Source organism: Schistocerca serialis, chromosome 6, assembly GCF_023864345.2.
Source record: "Schistocerca serialis cubense isolate TAMUIC-IGC-003099 chromosome 6, iqSchSeri2.2, whole genome shotgun sequence".
In the NCBI taxonomy this organism is placed as follows: domain Eukaryota; kingdom Metazoa; phylum Arthropoda; class Insecta; order Orthoptera; family Acrididae; genus Schistocerca; species Schistocerca serialis.
Window position 1 is genome coordinate 426,493,421 of NC_064643.1, and position 21,515 is coordinate 426,514,935.

The following is a 21,515-nucleotide window of genomic DNA, read 5'->3' on the forward strand; positions in this document are numbered from 1 at the left end:
AACAGGTACACGAACGTACGCATACAGGAGAAAAGCCGCATTTGTGTACCCAGTGCGGGAAGCGTTTCAGCCAGCGTCGAAATTACCGCTACCACCTGTCCCTACACTCTGGCTCGAGAGAATTCGAGGCATCGTGTCCGGAGTGCGGCAAGGTGTTCAGTGACCGGGGCTACCTGAGCTCGCACATGAAGATCCACCGCGACCAGCGCGAGTACGCCTGCACCGAGTGCGGGAGACGATTCAACCAGCGCGTCGCCTACAATATGCACATGCGCACACACTCTGGCGAGCGGCCGCACCGCTGCAACGTCTGCGATAAGGCCTTCTCCCGCAAGGTGCTGCTCAGCCAGCACATGCGCACCCACACGGGAGAGAAGCCCTTCATCTGTCAGGTACTTGCTCTGCTACCTTCCTTTAATTCAGTAAGGTAGACTTCCTCTCTCTCTCTCTCTCTCTCTATCTATCTCTCTTTCGCTCTCTCTACCTATCTATCTATCTGTTTCTTTCTGTGTGTCTGTCTCTCTCTCTCTCTCATTCACACACACACACACACACACACACACACACACACACACACAGGCATAGACATACAAAACATTGATATTGTCACGTGTCTAATGTGTATAAAACGTAAACTATGTAAACCGGAAGATAAGAGACTGCATAGAAAAAGAAAATCAAGTTAATGTCATTCCTTCCAAAAGTGATATGAAATCTACCGTCCTGTGTACAAAATAGTTCTATGAGAGACGCTCTGTGCAAACTGACTAAGAGTGCGTTCAGTAGACAGAAATAGAAATAGACTAAAACGTTAGGATAAGGCACGAAGCAATGCAAGTGCTTGGGAAAGTAGAATTGGCCTACTATCTACGTGAGTTAATACAAGTCAACGGTACCATGACGCAAAGGAAGGAATAATAGTGACAAAATTCTACAGGTGAACTACAGCTTTATATGTGCTTACCAGCATATCATCTGACACATTCACGCAGAAACACGGCAAGAATCAGCGAGAGACTATGCTGGCAGTACTTTCACTGCACGAAAGGCGGACGGGTCTGAGCTCGAAACAGTTAAGTCCAAGACTGCGTCCTGGTTTTCATTCAGAAATATAACGAACGATCAAAAAGTTTCCAGTTCAAGACGTTGCTGCAGCTTATACGGAACATAGTGCGACTCCGATGCGGGTTAATAAGCACCGACACGAAGGCATGTGATTAGTGTTGTATTCGCGCCTTTCCGACGTGCGTGTGGTAAATGCAAACGTGAACTACAACGACGTTATTATCAAACGCGTACAAACACGACCATCGTTCGGTCATTGTATCCATGGTTGCCGACGGGCAAACAGCAGTAGACACGCATCGGAGAACGAAAAATGTGTATTGGGCAGCACTTCTGTCGCAAACCACCATTATGGAATGATGGGCCATGTTTTTCATTAATAGTGCACGTCACCATATCGCAAATGTCGGAATGCAGAAGTTACGGCAACTCATGTGAGAGACACTCGATCCCCCGCCCTATAGTCATGATCTCTCCCCAGGCGATTATCACGCCTTCGTAACCTTAAAAAAAAGTCTTGAAGTGTCGAAGATTCCTGTCGGGCGAGGATGTGCACCAAATTGTTGTTGATTCTTCACGCACCAGGATGCGGTATTTTAGCAAACGGATGTCTTCAAAGTGGTCTTTCGTTGGAATGCTTGCTGACGGCTATTTTGCCTGATTGGCTTACCGATTCTGGACTGAGCAGTCTTGGAGCGGAGTCTTTTGATCGCTGCTTACGCAGAGTGATGAATCCTTAACGTAACCGCTTTGGCTTAGCGCGGCCGGCTGGCGAGGCCGGCTACTGTGCCCGCGCCGCGGGTGACAGGAAGTCGGCAGTAAATATATTACGAGAATGAGATTTTCACTCTGCAGCGGAGTGTGCGCTGGTATGAAACTTCCTGGCAGATTAAAACTGTGTGTCCGACCGAGACTCGAACCCGGGACCTTTGCCTTTCGCGGGCAAGTGCTCTACCAACTGAGCTACCGAAGCACGACTCACGCCCGGTACTCACAGCTTTACTTAAATATATTACGGTTTGTCGCATATTTCTGACACTTAAAAAGTAAAAATAAATTACCTATATTAAGCAAGGAGCTGCTAAAACTGTCTCCCTTCGTTGTTCAAGTATGTCTGGCACGAATTTAGGAAATTGCTCATTACCCGCCACAGTTGTCTCTGTGGAATGGCAGCAATTTCTTGATGAATGTTTATTCTGAGTCTCCCCCCTCCCCCCATCAAGGGATAAAAATGGCAGGGAATTAAATCGGGGTAATGAGGAAGCTGTATCTTGTTAGTAGTAATTCTATCTTGGAACACACCATGAATTTCCTGTAATGAGAAGTTAGCTGTTTGTGCTCTCGCAGATTCCTAGTCGCGAAGGCACATTCTGTCTCAGGTAACTCGTAAAAAAAAGAATGTTGAAGAAAAAGAAGACGTCTCCAAATTCTTTACACAAATTGCTCACTGTCAAGTGTCCCTGGGTAAAATATGGAGCTCATTATTCTCTCACAGCTAATAGCTCATCATACACCTACATTTTTGTCCATACTCAGGTGTGTCGTGTATTATGTAAAGGTTTTCAGACCAGCAATGAAGGTTATTTTCTTAATAAACGTCTCCTCTTAGGTGGAACCATGATTCGTCCGAAAAGAAATTTAGATGAGGGTCAATTTCTCCTTAACGCACCCAATTCTACAGTGGAGTTGTTTTTTTTTTTTATATTTCAGTAACATTCTAGTTGTTTGAACAAACCTGTAGAAAATTTCTATTTGCTGCGAAAGTCGTCGAACTGATTTTCTTGGAGACCTTCCCAGAGCATGCTCGACCCTATCCTGAGTTTCCTTTCAAGAACACTTCTCGTTTCACGAAATTTATCTATCGATCAATGAATCGTACTCTGTTTACTAACTTGAACATCAGAAAATCAGTATAGTTTTAGAATAATTATATCTCGCAATTTCACTTCAAACACATTGAATTGCGTCGCCTAACAAGGATTTGCACAATATTTCTACGCAAACAAAGGCCTCGCACCGGAGGGGAAATATTCTCCCCGCCATTGTCGCTCCCTGTTGGATATCCTGTATCACAGCAGATCGCACTATGGTACATATAACCCTTATAAGATACGCAACGACAATCTCGTCGGCGACTCCATAGCCCTAACCCGTTTTAAGCTGGATCCAGTACCATAAAATCTATCATTAACAAGGCCAATGAGGTAGTGAATAAGAAGTAGCAGTTCCTATAAACGTCTACTGCGCCTTCTGTAACGTATAGCACCAGCAACATTTACACGCACCAGAAAACTTTAGGTTCTCCCTACAATGTTTCATGTTCTTCTAGACGCCTATGTGAGCAGAGTGGCATAATGACGTGCAGTTAACCAAAGGATTCCAGCAAAGTTGCATCTGTGATAAATCTTTTGAGATCTGTTCGCACAATCATTCCCACAAATAATGATAGGCTACTACCAAATTGTAGTCTATACAGGCAAGAGGGGAAGGCCGATGGTGTCCAAAACACAAGCGTCATGTATAAAGTTAAAAGGAAACATTATCGTAAGTGTAATAGGAAACCGGAACAGAATAGCAAAACTATCGCTATGTACCTATGACCGAACATGAACCAACAGCTTATCACATAACGATAAATGATAGTAGACACAGTGAAATCTGAATAAATAACAGCTATAGAGGCAAAGAATAAAAATTTATATCAGAGCTGATTGGGCCACACTCAAATGATCGAGAATTTTAAAAGTGATTCGAGAAAACTCCTAGGTCAAGATTGCAAATTTTCTTTACTCATTGCCGGTTTCGGCTCATTACCGAGCCATTTTTCAGATCTAAAAATTCAGAATACTGCATGTAGAAAGTGAACAATAAAAATAGATCCAATAGTTGAATTCCCATTATGCAGTACATAACAATCTAAAATGTTGTTCAGTTTGTGACATTCATTTCGCATCTTTGTATTTGTTAGAGCTATGTCGCCAAAGTAAAATTAAAATCTTGTAGGCATAACTGTGCAAAAATATGTGGTGAGTAATATGAAGTACCATACCTAAAGTAAAAATCTTAGTTGGTTACATAAAATAACATGAATCACTAATCAAATGATATTATAGGGCCCATTTTGCCACTCATGTATACAAACGATCGACAACAATGAGAGATGCATCGCCCAAGTGTGGATGAAAACAAGATATCATTTCTAACACTCATACCAGAAACAGTGGAGTGTCTGTGAGACAGCCGTCAGCCAGCTGGCCGAGGTGTGGTGGCCTCATGGCTACACGATAACTTCGCCGGATAGACAGCGCTACCATCGATTAATTTAATACTGCCGTGGCTCTAATAAGATGAAGAGTATAAATACAATTTAAGTTTTTTTATAAATTTATGTCACACAAATATGAAAAATTATATTCAGATCAGCACGTTTATAGTGAATAAACACTGTTATCTGAGCTTTAAGTAATAAAAAATAAGAAGTACTGAATGCGAGGAAATTACTACTGGAGACAGAAAGTTTTTTTAAATACAAGAAAATAAACAATATTACTAACCAGGATACGTAAATACTTTATATTGAATATTACGACGAAATAATATCGTAACCCGAGGTGTAGGTGATAAGTGCTACAAGCTCGATCAATGGCTATGACAGCCAACTAGTATATATGTGGCTAACCAACAATAGTAGAATGGAACTATTAAGTGTTACAGAAGAGAGAATATAATCTCGAAAGACAAGAATTTTATCAATGTGATCTTATGCTTAGCTATTTGTCACACAATATTAATTTCTGACATGTACAATATATGTCAAAAGACGATAAGCCAATGACTGTAGCGTAGTATTCCAGTTTATTGTGTAAAATTTTGGTGAGGTTGACCACATTCGGAAACAGAAATCTAAAATTCATAAAATACGTATACAACACAAATGTAGCTTATGGTCTAGGTGTTTCACAAATTCGATACTCTGTTAGTTACTTCTAGAATTTATGCCTCATACAAAAGCAGTGACTAGTTGAAAGTTACATATTGTTATAACCACAGATCCGGGTTTTACCTAGAAAATATTAAACGTGACACAAGAAAATGCAAAAATACATATATATGCTGAGTAATATGAAGTACCATACCTAAAGTAAACGTCGTAGTTGGTTATATGAAATAACGTTAATCACTAATCACAAATATGTTATAATGTTAGAACTAAAACATTAGACTTCAAGGGAGGTCTTTAAAGCAGAAACTGGCAATCAGTAAAGAAAATGTGCGATCTTGAAGAAGGATTTTTGTGTACACGTGTTATAAATCAACATGTCGCTAATCTGCACCCACGGACAACGATCGAGAATTATTTGAGTTATAAAATGGTTGTATCTCATCATAAATTGCATTAGTATCTTCTTTTTTAATTCTTGATTGTGGCTAGTTACGGACAACTGTATGCATTTTCGTACCGTCCCTATTGTAAGTCTGATGGACAAGCTGCACTATGGCCTACTCAACAACAGTAAATAGGCCATAACGACAGACAATTGAATTTTTACGTCTTAGGATTACTCTAATTAAAGTCTGGTGAAAACACCCTTAAAGTGCATTAAGTTTAAGGGGGTAGTCCTCTTTCAAAGCATGAAAAATAGATTATTTTCTTGATTTTTTTCTAGTAAAGTAGAAAGTAATGTTAAACCTGATGATACAGTTTTATCTGATATACTTTTATTGTTTACACCACTTTTTCGTTCTCGTCGGACGCTCCCTGCAACCACTGCACTACGTGTATGGATCCCTAGTAGCCGGAACATTGGTGATCTACGGAGTTTCATGAAGTTCCCTTATTCCACACTTGACAAAATAATTTAGTACAAGTAGTTTTAACGTATTTTCTATCAGCGTACATATGATAACTAAAAAACATTAAGCTCCAAGAAAATGGTGACGTTTTGGAAAAAGGTCATTTTGTTAGTCCAAGATATCGAGACAAAAACGTACATCGAAAATAGACTTTTGAAGATATCGGACAAAAGCTGCGTAGATGGCAGAAAATTGAAGAGCCTTAAGACAGAGAAATCAGTAGTAACTGAAGTGGTCATTTCGTCACAATTCCTTTCCATGCCTCCATCATTCCTCACCATTAATATATTATCATTCATTTCCCAAGAAACATGAATCGTTGTATCTATACTAGTGCTTGACAGAAGATTAGATAGAGAAAAAAAGATCCGATCATGTGACTCTAACGAAGTACTTATCAATTTCCAGACTGTCGCCGTAGCCCACTGCGTTAACGGGCTCATGAGATAGAACCACCATTTCTTGAAACCATTTCACAGGTGCATCGTATTACAACAGCTTTCACTACATCTCAATATGTTCTGCAAAACTGCGAAAGTTGAACAACGTCGCTGACCCGTGAGGATTCGCTAGCTTTTAAGCTTGTATTTCGTCGGATGCACTTATTGGAAATAGAAACGTGTGCTGCAGTCTTAAGGCTTAGGCCTGAAGCTGGTTATGATAATTCAACAAAAGTGTGGCTGGTTGTAGGTATGTCCCCCTTATTGGTATACGTTACAGAAAAAAGTCAGAAGCACTATGCTTTCAGCAGGCCTCGGTCACGGGAGGTTCTGGAGGACAAGGCCCCTGCACGGAACGTATGGGCGGGGAGGGGATAGCAGTGCCGTTTGGTCCGGTGTCGGACATGCCGTGACGCGATACACACGCTACGCGCCCTGTCCTCGAATGCTGTGTGTTTCGCAGGTGTGCGGCAAGCGGTTCTCGGACCGCAGCAACATGGCGCTGCACGCGAGGTCGCACTCGGGCCTGCGGCCGTACCTCTGCGCGCACTGCGGCTGCAGTTTCTCCAAGAAGGACCACCTGCGCGCGCACGTCGCCTGCCACGTGGGCGCCGTCGCCGCCGACGAAGGCCAGCTCGCCCTTTCCGACGAGTCGTCGCCACCGCCCGGAGCCGTCGGCCCGCCGCGCATCACCAGCGTTATCATCAGCACGGCGCCCTCCGTCGTCCCTGCCACCACCGTCACCTCCCTACCGCCACTCCCACCGCCACCCCTGCAGCCGCCACCACCGCCGCCGCCGCTGGCGCCACCACCGACTCTGTCGATCTCGCTACCACCACAAAACATCGGCGAATCACAGTTCGCCGTCACATAATCGTGCCCGAGCGACCGTACTTCTGTATGTGACGGCGGATGTCACCTATGCCTCGAGAGAAATTTCGTCGACAACTCTGTTCACTGTCCTATCATGCACACATTCACTAATGTGTAATACGGCGCTGGATCAATCGTTCACCTCGCAATGCTACGACTACGTTGGTAGCGAAAATCGACAAAACCGACTTGAAGACCAAAAACATGTTGAGCATTAATATATAAAATCAAGAATATTTGTGTACTCAGGAGCGTACTGAGCCAACAACTGGTGTCATGGTAATTTGCTAGAAAAGAAAGTTCACCATTGCCATCTTCTTCTCATGAGAACAACAGTAAAAGTATATTGTGAATGACTGTAAACTGTGTTAGTGCGGAGTGATTTGGAGATTTACAGGTACATATGGAAATATTAGGTAGCAAGGTGTTGAACTCTAAAGGAATAACATAGACTCCTCTTCGCATACCTCAATAAATAACTTTAACGTCTACGACAACCAACACCGTCCTATGACGTTAGAAAAAAATGACAGCTAATTAGGAGCTCCGATCAACCGCCCCTTGTCGCAGTACGTGACCAATTACCGTCTAGCACTGAAATGCGAGCAGTACATCCACTGATTAAGAGGTAAAACTTACGTGTCATTTAACGAAACGATAGGGACGGCGAAAATTAGATATGAAATCACAAACCCTCAGAGGAGTGAAACTCATAAAATAACTAGAAAGAGGGGGAAGAAAAACGAAAGGAATTATCAACACATGATGTATGGACACCAATCAGCACACACCGACTAAAGAACGCACTGCATTCAGCAGCAAGTATTGTAACCGAACAGTTCAGGACATATTCCTCACTTCATCACTACGTAATATTCTTTTTTATATATAAAACATTGCTATATTATCGTATGTTTCACATTCCTGTATTCGCGTATTTTCTTTTTCATCGATATTTGTAATGTCAATGAAACAGCGTAAACTTTTCGCAATTCCCAGTATCTTCATCTGGGTCTGAGAAACAATATCTATAAAATTGGCCACAGTGGAAATCGTACCATTCTTTGGTGGTGTTATAGCCACAGTAACAGTTCCTTGCTTATTTGAAAGTGTACGGTTATCAAGCAGAATTATTTGTCTCATTGCTTTGTCACACATTCTTGATACTCGATTTTGAGGATACTGTCGTGTATAAGTTTCACTTGGTATTACATGAACTACTTAAATTAATTCATAATGTTTTGGGACGAGTGTATATGCTGAAAGTCTCATTTAATTGGAAAATCGTCTTCACATAAAGAGCTTAAAACATATCAACTTCTGCGAAGTTCTTCTGATGATTGTTATATTACGTTATAAACAACAACTCTGATCACATGAAGACTGAGAAGGCATCAATAAACTCCACATCATATAAGAAAAAATTAAAATAAGTTATTTTTATACAATTCGCGAAATACGGATCGTGTAATGTACCTGCAACGAAAAACTGAACTGATTGTTGTGTCACTATTAGAATAGAAAACGATATATTATGTCCCATATGGTCGTTGTACATAGGCTTCGAAGAAAAAAATCAAATAAAATTGTACTGAGTTTCCTACCTTTACGTTTTTCAGTTCATCTGCTTTTAAAAAGTGCTATCTGGTGAATAAGACGAGATAAATAACAACAGCTTCTAACACTTAATTTAACAATGACATAAGCAAAAACTTCAGTGGTATTTGCTGGAACACCTTGCCTTTGTCCTTAAATGTTGCTACAAGTTTTATTTATTTTCTTGTGTAACAGCGGGGTAAAAGAAAACTCGGAAACTCTTCTTACTAAGGTACTGAAGTTCAATACAGGTAGGTAGTAATTTGTTAAATTGTTATACAAATAAACACAGCGAAAGGATTTAAAAAAGGAAGAGTCCGTGTTTAAAAGTAATTGTGACAACAAATGTTTGATATTTTAATGTAGATCAAAAGGCGCATCACACATACTGTATCTCGAGATCAGCAATCCTCCTCCACTCCCACGCAGACACACAAGTTCTTACGGGAACTGGTTTCCGCAGGGAATGTCATCTTACAAACTGATGCTGGCAGTGCAACACTCACTATATAGTCATACTTACTTCCTTGATCTGGAATCTGTGGGATCTTTCTAACGAGAGAATCTAGCAGGAGGGTACGTTGAGTCTTCGCATCAACAAGACTATAGTTAATAGCAGCCCTTTGCAAGTTGGTGTAGGAGGTATTGAGACCAAAAGAGTATTCCAAGGAACCCACAAACTCTACAACATACATTTCGTTTCTGTGGAGGTCCACAGCCTCTAAATATTTTACTAACGAAAACATAGCCCCTTGTAGGCTGTACATTAATGTTTTTTATTTCATTTGTGCGATTAGCTTGTTCTGACGTTGCGCCATTTTCAGGCACGTGCGTAACACCATTTGAGTTCTCAGGCTGCAGTACTCGTTGTTGCAGTTATTATTATATGACATGAGATGGTGTACAATTGTCATGTGGATTCTGTCCACAAGTATTTATGGATAATGTCGTGTGGCCACATATGTATAAGATGAATCTGATACTACAAACACGTATAAAGTGATGTACATAAGTTGACGTAAAGCGTGTGGTTAAAACCTACGCGAAGTGAAGGTTAGCTAATCACAAAACTTAAGTAAAGAACATTAATATACTCCTACAAAGTACCGTGTTTTCATTTCTACGATATAAGCACAACAATCATGCTACAATAGCACAGGATATGGGCTTCTCCTTAAAATTTATTGCCCCCCCCCCCCCGCCCCTTCGAAGTCGCTTTCTTAATATTACTTACTGTTCTTGCAACTCCATTTTCATCTTTGGAAGCAACGTCATAAGATTCCTCTAGTGCAACTCTGCAGTCGCTGGCAATCCGAGGGAGACTGTCGGAAATCCCGGGAGCTTGACGACGTACTCAGTATCAGCCGAGAGGCATTGTAAAAAAAACTTTGTTAACTAAGCTGCTGGGAACTACCATACTACAGCTGCCTACATCTATCTCTTGCATTAAACTACATCATTCTTGAGGCGGCTAATATACTGTAATACTTACATTTTATTGACGTTCAGGCCATCTGTTGCGCCCACATTACGAGTATTTCATGAAAATCGAATAAAAGCAAATAATATTAACTCCAAATATCTTCGAATATCCAATACATTTACATTGGCAATAAAGTCATACAGTTCGTTCTATAAGAAATACACTTAAAAATTTAGATCAAACACTACAGATATAGTGATTATATTTTAAAATTCTCCGAAAATAGCACGCAAGAGCGGCAGAGAATATCATTGTAATTATAAGTGGCAATTTTGGAGAATTTAACTTCAGTCATTTAGGAGAAAAGTGTAACTGAATGATAAAAATTCGGGATTCCGGAAAATCGCAGAAGAAGGTCTATGAACTTATTAGCTCAACACTATGCAATTTACAACACTATGGTTGCCTCCTTGGAAGCAACTTCTGGAGTTCTCTCTCCTTCGGTTACTCACAGCCTATCAATAACATTCAGATATAAAACCATATTCCTTCGAATAGGTAAAACTCCATCCCAACAGATCTCAGAAGACCCTGATGGTACTCACCGACCGCGGTGTCGTCCTCATCATGTAGGCTTCGCTAGATGCGGATATGGCTGGGCGTATGGTCAACACACCGCTCTCCAGCGGTTTGTCAGTTTTCGTAACCTGAGTCGCTGCTTCTCAGTCAAGTAGCTCCTCAGTTTGCCTCACAAGGGCCGAGTGCATCCCGATTGCCCAACTCAGCTCGGCAAACCGGACGGTCACCCATCCAAGTACCGGCCAAGCCCGACAGCGCTTAAGTTCTGTGATCTGACAGGAACCGGTGTCAGCACTGCGGCAAAGCCGTTGGCCCTTCCAATAGGTACACCTATTTTTTTTCAGAACATGAATCCTAGAAATTTCGTCATCACTGGAAGTTATTTGTGGATCCATTACACCTATCTTCACCATTGTCTGCCCGACGAGTATAGTTTTCGGTATTCACACCGCTATGCAGCTGTTAAACCATGGAGATACCTCCTAAGAGAATCTGTATTTGACAGATCCCAACAGACACAAGTGACACACACTCACCTGACCACGTTCGAAGTCCGTGAGTTCCGCGGAGCGCCCCATTCTGCTCTCTCGCGGTGCCTAATGATTACGGAGGTCGCGGATAAAGAGTACTTGCAGGAGGTGGCAGCACAATGCACCTAATATGAAAAACGTATGTTTTTCGGGGTGCCTGGATTCTTTTGATAATATAGTGTCTTGCGTGGGTAGCTCAGTTTGTAGAACACTTGCCCGCTAAAGACAGACATACCGAGTTCGAATCTCGATCCACCACAGGTTTTTAATCTGCGAGTAAATTTCATATCGGCGCAAACTCCACTGCAGTGTGGAAATTTCATTCTGGAAACATTCTCCAGAATGTTTTGAAGGAGAGAAAATAGTGTACAAAGTTTGTCCCCCATACCTTGTTTCCGAGTAAAGACAACAAAACATGGGCGCCAGCAGCGACTTGATTGAAAAGAAAAACGAGGACACTCCGTTTCTGGAAAAAATGATCACAGGTGACCAGTCATGGTGTTACTGATATCAACCTAGCAGAAACGACAAAGTGTAGAACTCCACTTGTAATGTCAGCGCATCGATGCATTAAATCAAGATTCATTCCAATGTGACGCAAGAGTTGAACAAAATCCCAAAAGACTTTGCTTGCAGCTTAACACGTTTGTATGAACACTCTGTGCGTTGTACTGAAGTGGCGAAAGTTTTAACACTTGAAGCATTAAAACTGCGCTATTCACTTTTCTTCTTTTTTCGTTAATTAAGTCTTTTGGACTGACAGGGTATAGTACCACTAAATGCATATTTCACCACCATGTCCCTGATTTAATTCAGATCCAACATCATCAGTGGTGTGAAACGCTAAAAGGGTGGCGCTTGTATTAGTTGAAATACAGTTTACTTAAGAGATAACCGGGAAAATGGTTTCACAGATCGAGAAATATAAAAGACGTTTTACTAACTCTAGGGAACTGCTCATAACGGTCAGAAACATTTGCTGTAATATTCGTAATAATGCATTGGTATCACATACTATGTTGAAACAAATGACATTTTTCGTACAAAACTCGTAGATTAAGCGAACAAGTTTAAATTAATAATAAGGGCACAAGGGTTGATAGTGAAAAATAAAACTTTGAAAGAAAGTGTAAATGAACTGAAAATTTCAGATTTCTATTATTTCATAGGTATTTTTTTACCATCAACACAGAGAACGTAATAGCAGCGTTGGCGGCAAATTTGACGAATATGGCAAGGCTAAATCGAGAGAAGAGAGAAATAAAATTTATTTGCTTTGAATTAAATTGTAGGTAAATTGTAACCAGGATAATTTCATAACTGGAATGTGCAAGTAGTGACAGTAGTAGTAGATTGGTACAAGGGGAGTTCTATCAAATAAGCGAGTCAATTGTTGCGTAGTCTTCTTTCTTCAGAAACAAGCAGGTAATATACCAGGCGAATTAAGAAGATCCTTGGAATACGACAGATAAAACGAAGAGTTTGCGAAGGTCCTCCAGAAATCTTAGTGTTCTGTATTGGTACAGAGGAAGATTGTAGAGTGATGCAGACTGGAAAACGTACTACAAACCGCCACTTGTTGCAGACACGCAAAACTAGCCAAATCTGTGTTGCACTGATTAGCTTGGAGCATGGTGACGACGTACAGACGGTGACTAACATCTCAACGGAAAGGATTCTGGGACGATGTTGTTGCACTAAACGCTGCCGCCAAGTGGAAGGCGGCAGACCCTCGGCACAGGACCTTGTCTAATTATAGAACTGCTCCTGCAGACACCTGCCGCCGGGATAACGATACCTTCGTGCAACACAGTGACATCTTCAAATTATTCATCCGTGGACCAACATGCTAGTGATTGCATTGCATAATTTAGATGTAGTAACTTTCCCCAATTATTACTCAGTCCTACATGTATCGATATATGATTTTTGTGCTTATATAATTTCACTGGATTAGCTGCCACCCCCAGTAAGCAAATACCGTCACATGAAGGAATTCCAAAATATTTATCATATATCAAGACAGCGACAAACCCTTTTAAAATTGTATGAAATGTCTTGAGGTACGTAATGATCAGCCAGAACATTACGACGATCGGCGTACTATCGATATAAACCCGTCCAGGCGACAGCAGCGACACATGGCGAAGAATGACTGGTAGCCGCACCCACGCACAGTGCACGTAATATCACTATGTGTGCTGTCCATATGTAGAATGGGGAATGCGGGCGATCTATCTGAGTCTGACAGATTCTGATGGCCCAGAAGCTCGCCGCGAGCGTTTCGGAAACCGTGCTGTGGCGAATGTCTTCAGCACGTGACAAAACCGAGGTGAAACCACGTCCAGACGCCAGGGGCTTGGACAGCCACCCGTCATTACAGATATCGAGCGTCGTAGGCTGAGCATACTGGTAAAATAGAGCAGTGCACCAAACACTCCTAATGAATGGCCTCCGCAGCGGACGACCAGTGCATGTCCCAATGTTAACGCCATCACATCGGCAACTAAGAGCGGAATGGGCACGTAACCATCTGCCCTGGACGTTGGTGCAGTGGCTGAACGTTGTATCTTTTTCATCATGCCTGTGGGAGGGAGCGAATCCGTCGTCTTCCAGGGTAACAGCTCCAGTAATGCTGGATTGAGACAAGCTGGTGGCGTCTCCATTATGGTCGGAGAACATTCACGTTGGCATCCATGGATCCATTGGAGTTCGTGCAAGACACCACGACGGCCAAGGAGTATCGCACAATATCCCTTTATGACGATCTCGTTTCCCTACAGCAGTGGCATTTTTCAACTAGACAATGCGCCATGTCACTAGGCCAGGAGTATAATGGAGTGGTTCGAGGTACACAGGGGCGAGCTCCAATTGACGTGCTGACCCCCCAGCTCGTAATATCTGAACCCTATCGAACACACGTGGGATGTCACTGAACATGAAAAATGAGCCCATCCGCCTCCCCCTACCGCCCCCTCCCTGATTTTACGGGAATTAAATGACTTGTGTCTTCAGGTGTGGTGTCAAACCCTCCAGCAATCTACCAACGCCTCATTGCTTCCATGCTAAGACGCGTCGCCGCTGTTATCCGCGTCGAAGGTGGACTCACCGGCTATTGGATAGGTGGTCATAATTTTCTGGCTGACCAGAGTATGTGCATCAACTGAAAGGTTTGCATTTTACAAGAAAAATAAACTATGAGAAGTACTTGTGATGAATATCTACTTTGTTGACTGGCGACAAAATCAAATGCAAAATGAATTTTTGAGAAACAGTCGTATTGGCTTTATGTGTCGATTTATTAAATGGGGTAAGAAGTAGCTCCACTACGTCACGTCAGAAACGAAATGTCAAACAAAGCTGTACCTGTATCAAACGAAGCAAGCTAGTAGTACAGAGCTAAGACACTGGACTCCTATTCAGTATGATGCTGATTCGTGGCTGCCGTTTTTCTATTAAGGCAAATTTATGGATAGATCTCTGAGAAGGTTGCGGACGATTACATCTTCCATTCTTCCCAAATTCGAACTGTGCTCCGTCTGTAATGACGGGACGTACAACAGACATCTTGCTTCCTTTGCACATGCCGTTAAATGTACTTTGCAGGATGCAGAGTAAATCAATAATTGACGAAAACTTTTTAACTGGCTGGATCAAAAAAGACGGTCGACAAGGCCTGGACTGCAAACAAAATGGCATCCTTCGGCGGCACAGTGCATCCATCCACAAAGAAGATTCTACACAACGGAAAACTGGCGGAACTGAAGGATTGTTTGATGGAACATCCAGCTAATTCGTCAGACACAGATAGCAACGTGTAACCTCATATTTCCGCATTTCGAGATTTTGTTGCTGCCAAAAAACGAGTAGTCTCAAATGAAGTGGTGCTGAAAATGGCAGGTGGATCAATTTTAGACAGTCAACAAATGCACTTCACTGATGAAGTAATTTGTCCTAAGAGGAGAATAGTAGGAAAACAAGCGATATTATGAACTAAGAATCACAGTCTCCCACTCATACTCACCAACACTTTTTCTTTTTTTGCTTGTTTTCTTTAAATTGCTGGTTTATTTCGCAGCACTGAACCAACGTCAGGTTGTTTGGAGATCCATTCTGAACTAGAGCTTGAATACACCAAGTAATTACTAAGTACTACTGCAGTTTTACACCTATCTATTTATTCAGCGTTATTAGAGAACTGCTCCTCTAGTATTGATTGCGGCAGGAGGCATTAAACCTGAAAAAAATATAACACGCTATGAGCTTGTTTAGTGAAATTTTCCATACCAATCTGAGAACCTGTACATCAGTCTACGTCATGTACCTGTTGTGCGGACTCCTCGCCAGCTAGACGGTGAAAGGAGCAGGTAGTAGAGTCGCAGGAGTGATCTAGCAAATGTGTGGCTTTCTCTCCACCTACTGGCCACCTGCACGCCACAGATATTTTCCCGCAACTAACAACCTGACACTCAGAACATTAAGAAGCTTACGTCGATGCTGCATATGTATGCAATATCATTTTAGAACGTTATAAGGAGGAATTTCACAATAAATGTGAATATTTAGTGATCCTGTGGAGGAAGTTCATGGAAAGAAATAACGAAACCGGACGATTGAACTTGTTATAGATGCTTCTAAAAGAGTAGTTTCTTGCATTAGTTGCTGTACTATGTCGTAGTCACACCAGTGTCACTTATAACTAGTAGAATGTGATTCAACTGCACCATACTTCAGATTCGTTATGGATGTAAATGTGAAATTAAGAAGAGTTTTAACGTGACACTATGGTCATAATTTATCTCTACACACGATATGGGGAAGATAAAACTGCATAAAGTATAGGAGGACATATAAAGTAAATTACTGGAGGGAAAGAGAGCATTGTTGTCCAAAATAAATTTGGTAATATCATACATCTGTCTAGAGGAACAAATTACTTGGAATGAAAGAGGGCGTGCTGAGAAGTAATGCCTCCGAATTATGTGAAAACTCTTAAAGTCTTTTAAAATACAATAAACATTAATATCATTCTACATAATTCTCCTCCATATCTACACATTTATTTTCAACATAGTCACCCTAGAGACGTACACATTTGTCCCAACGATACTCAGTTTGTTGATACTGTCACTGTAGAATGTTTGACGTTTATGACGGAGCCATTACCTCACCCCTGTTTGCAGCGCTTCGGCACTATCAAAGTGAAGTCCTGGAAGGTGTTATTGGAGGCAGACGACTACCGGATGGCACCAAGTCTGGATTATGTGGAAGGCGATCGCTGATAATTAACCCTAGGCTTCGGACTGTTGCTGATGGCGCGCAGCGCTCTTTGTGTGGTCTGGCACTGTCAAGGTGAAGGAGAGGGAGTTCCAGGTGTGGACGAAGTCTTAGAATTCGAAGCTTTGATGCAGCCTAGTGTTTCTGACGTATCGGTATATTTACGTCACCCACCACCCGAAGGAAATGTGGATAGTCAATAGAGTAGCGCAAACAAAAATCGTTCTTTGAAGTACATTCATACATTTACTAGGAAGTGAACTCCGTGAAACTGCTTTGTGCAGAACAACATACAGAAGAATGATGAAAATTAGGTGGGCTGATAAGATAAAGAATGAGGAAGTTCTCCCCAGAATCGTCGAGGGAAGAAGAAGGGACAGGATGACAAAATAGCTCTTAAGACATCAGGGAATAACTTATATGGTACTAAAGGGATCTGCAGGGGGTAAAACCTGTAGATTAAGACAGAGGATTGGATACATGCGGCAAATAATTGAGGACGTAGGTGCTACTCTCATATGAAATGGTAGCACAGGCGAGAAATTTGTGGCGGGCTGCATCAAACGAGTCAGGGAAAGAAAAGAGGCAAAATCTGGTAAATGAGAAGTCTTGGAAGATGAAGATAATCAAGGTTATAGGATGAAGCTCAGATCCACCGATAAGTTCTTGACTGTTCTAAGGATTTTTTTTTTGTGTGAGGACCCGTAATTCCTCCGCTTGTCATTAACAGTATAAGTGCGTATCGTTCATTTTCTCATTTATATTTGCATTGCACTGAAGACATCCGCACAGTCTAGGAAATGTCACTAGGTGCGTTTCGTGTCTTGTTAGGAAACGACCTTGTCCATTTACTCAAGGTTGTCGTTCTTTTCCCTCAAGCTAGAATTCCGCAGTGTTAAGTTATGTCGCACATTTGTTTTTCCGGTAGTATACACACAGCACTAAGGTAGGTTTACTGATGTGTAATTGGTTTCCTGGGTGGATTTACTGAATAGAATTGAATAGCGGTACAAGGACGCTATTTTGAGCTGTTCGCGCACATCACAGAGCATTCTCGTCTACATGTTTTGCAGCTCTCCATCAACTAACTTATTCATACAACTGTCACTGTTAATGAATAACTAACACTGCTAGATAAACATTCCAGAGTGTGAACCGAGGACCACTTAATGCATGGTTGAAGGTGAACAGTGAAGTGAGCTCTTCTGTTGCTAACACCAAGCATCGTGTCTGAGTGGTACATGTTTGTTTCCAAACAACACACATCGCAAACCGTCAACATTTGCAGATATTTTCAGTACAATACTGATAGAAAAATAAATAAGTGTAAAAAACCAAAAGTAATGTATTCTGAAAAAGTTCCGTAAACAAGCAATCAAGATTGGTGGAGTTCGCTTTCACCCTGTATAGTGCATTAAAATGAAATGGACAAACAATAGTAACTAACAAAAGGGTTTATAAAGAATTAGTTATTAAAGAAGCGTGTACAAACGTAAGTCAGAAGCAAGGCTAGAACCATGGGATGTAAAATATCAATCAAGGATTTTGTAATGGGGAATAGGTGTTCTACAAGAGAAGCGAAATTGTTTCACCCAAAGTCAATAAAGCTATCAGCCGTAGCCCGGTTGCAAGACAAAAGCAATATTCGCGATCGAGGCATCTAACTGGTGGCTCTGACTGGTAAACGGCTTGAGGAAAACTGGATGAATTCTGCTGGCACGAAATAATTTGGACCACTGGAATATGGCCAGAAAAGTAGGACAGCTGTTGGCGAGCAGCCCGTAAACACTAGAGTTCTGAAAAACTATGCAATAATTGTGAGAAATTACACATTTAACTGTTGTGCACGTATGTTTAATTGTTTCCTCGGAATGGAAGCCGGTTACGTTTCCTCATGCGATTCAGTCTCTCCTCTCTTGCTTTTGTCACTATTCACAGACGTAAAACACTGTATTGCTCATCAGGTACTCGTTAGTTAACCGTGCATTACAATAGCAGCCACGACCGATTACTCTCACTTTGCAATGGAATGAGCCAGTGTGAGCGAACGCAGAAATGTGAAATATCCGGCTTCCGACATAAGAGAGCGAACAGAAACGAGATGTGTCGAATTAGATGAAACTAATTATTTCGACAACCGTGTGCCTCAATATCTATGTCCCGTCTTACCTACATGGCTGCTATGTGGCTTCAAACGGATACATGAATGTTAGATACAACATGATCCTTATCGTTTTTGTTGTGGCATGTCTGTATTCGAGAAGGTACAAATTGTGTTGGTGTTTGAGCTACTTTAGACAATAAAGTGACTATAGTATTTCTGGATACAGTAACGATTCAGTTCCTACGTTTCTCCTCATTCATGGACTAGTCCCCATATTTATTTTCTGAGGATCCTCCTCTAACGTGACTGCACTATAAAGAATGTGTAACACAGTTTCTTTCAAACTACTTACAATGACATGAATAGAAAAATGTGAAACCGCAGTTTCGGCATCCGTAGGATTCACTACTTCACCCTCAAATGCAATGATGTTCGTCAGTTATTGATAGTAATACTCAAAGACAGAGGATGCTGATGAAATCCAAATCCGATCTTCCAAGCTACACGCTGGCATCGCTCGAAATTTGCGAGAGGTTGCAATGGGCATGCCAACACACACATTTGATTGGAGTTTAGTGAAGGGCCATTCCGTTGTTTAGCTGGCAAAGACCGAGCACACGGTATTTCAGGTGATAACCCTTCACGTATTTCTAACAACCACGCGGAGGGTCACTTCGTAAGAATCTACGTGGAGTGGCGTTATTTAACGAATGCTTAGGCACCTACAACTGTAAGCGTGAAAGTCTGTAGAGAAGTATGACTCTATGATTGGTAACGGCTTTATGCCCATACAACAGGTACTAATTTAACGCTGCAAGAACACAACATTCGAATACCAAGACTCGTCTCTCGAGAAATATCATCAACGACAACCTTTTGTGCTCGATATACATACCTGATTGCCATAGTGATAGACGACATACGAAAACATGTCCTTGTCTCGAAAGTAAAATGTTTTATTAATGTCATATGTAGCATTATTCACTTCGTTTTATATCTATTTATGAACGACTAATTTAAAATTTTTGATGTAGAAAGAAGTAGGTTTGCATGCAAAATTGATAAAGACTAAAATAAGCTCCAAGAATGTTCTCGTCTTACACTCCCTTACAAAGTGGGGTCGCCTTTTTCAGATGAGGTCGAAACGGTATTTAGGGTTCGCTTACAGCTACGTTATCCTATCTCCATGTCTCTGTAAAGTATACATTTCCTGATCATATTAAACTATACAATTTATCATTCGGCGGTCAATTCAAGTACATGCTTGCCAAACCCTGTCACTACTTAAAACAAATGCTATTATTTCATAACACTGGATACATCTCCACTAATACAAACCGTTGAATGTTAATGACCAGCCAGATGTACAGTATTTGACATTTAATAGTATTTTCTGTAAATACAGACAAAAAGAAAAGAATTCGTAGCTGTAATTCTGGAGCTGAGCTACGAGCTCATTTCATCTGTTTCACTTTCGTGTTAGTACAACCATTTGTTTCAGTTTCGTATTAGTATAATGCATGACCACCTCTGACGCCTAAACATTATGACGTAGCTACCATTTACACAAGAAAAGACCTAGGGAGAAAGCATCACCAACAAGTGTATGACAAATAATTGCAGCTGAAAGCAAATTGAGGAAAAAGTTTCTAAGCAAAGAAATGCTAAGTTGGAAACTTCGATGCAAGTAGAGAAAGGTAGCCTTTTTTCTCTACTGTGCGACATACATTTTTTTACACTACAGAGCTACCGTGTATTTCAATTGATTTCACGTAAAATGCGTTTTATGGATCATAAAGCATTTATTATTCAAGTGTAACAGTCTGTGACATGTCATCGTCATCATCATCATCATCATCATAATCAATATGACACAATTTATTTCTTCATCCCTCTACTTGGCTGATAGAATATTTTCCGTCCATCAGATATTAGATACATAAATAAAATACAATAATAAAGATTTAATAGCGCTAGGACCTCGTTGGTAAAGTGAAGCACACAGGCTCGTATAGGGGAAGGAGATCAGTCGAGGCTACGTAGTTTCGAACCAGTTCGGCATTCACCTCAACTGATTTAGGTAAACCATGGAAAAATTAAACACTATTTCATTCGAATGAATCAAGAGGTTTAACCGCAGCTCCACCTTGTTTTCATTGAGACTCTTGATGCCCACCAAATTCAACAGTGTGCTAGATCTTTCTGAAGCTCTGTACAGGGTGTTCCAGAAATGTTATGCCAAACTTCGAAGGGCTGTATAGGGTGTCTTCCACCAGACCACACCTTATGCAGCGAACTTGACTTTGTAAGCTGACGGACAACCAGTGAAACGTCTCACAATGTTGTCTGTTATCAAGTGATCCCGGCTGGCGGCCACGTTAGCCAGTGGTGATGTTGGTTCTAACTGCTACGTAGAGAGTCATGGTCTCCTCTGAATGCGATGCGCTGTTACCTTGGTGGATGACAATTTAGGACTCGTGTCTCAATTTACAGTTTATTTTTCTGCTTTTTCCAAAAAATGGAGATTTTAGAGGATTAAAGGAGAAGAATAAACTGCTGGGGCTAAACCGTGTCGGATACCGCCGTCCACTGAGACGAAAGAGCATCGCTTCCAAAGGAAACAAGATTTCCTCCGCAGCAGCTCCATTTTTTCCACTGGTCATCATGGCCATCAGTCGTCTTCACTGAATAACAAACATCATTGCGAGACGTTCCGCCTGCCGTCCGTCAGAGAACGAAATTACGTTTGCTGCCGAAACACGTGCCTAATAGCA

The 21,515-nt window shown here is 41.4% G+C and overlaps 1 protein-coding gene across 1 annotated transcript in view; it reads left to right on the forward strand.

Moving 5' to 3' along the window:
* Window positions 1-8,841, forward strand: part of LOC126484902 (zinc finger X-linked protein ZXDB-like) — a 40,432-nt gene extending 31,591 nt beyond the window's left edge. Inside the window, exons 6-7 of the mRNA XM_050108502.1 lie at window positions 6-392; window positions 6,823-8,841. Coding sequence (XP_049964459.1) covers window positions 6-392; window positions 6,823-7,233 — 798 coding nt within the window. The 3' untranslated portion in view covers window positions 7,234-8,841. The remainder of the gene's footprint in view (window positions 1-5; window positions 393-6,822) is intronic.
* The last annotated feature ends 12,674 nt before the right edge of the window (window positions 8,842-21,515 follow it).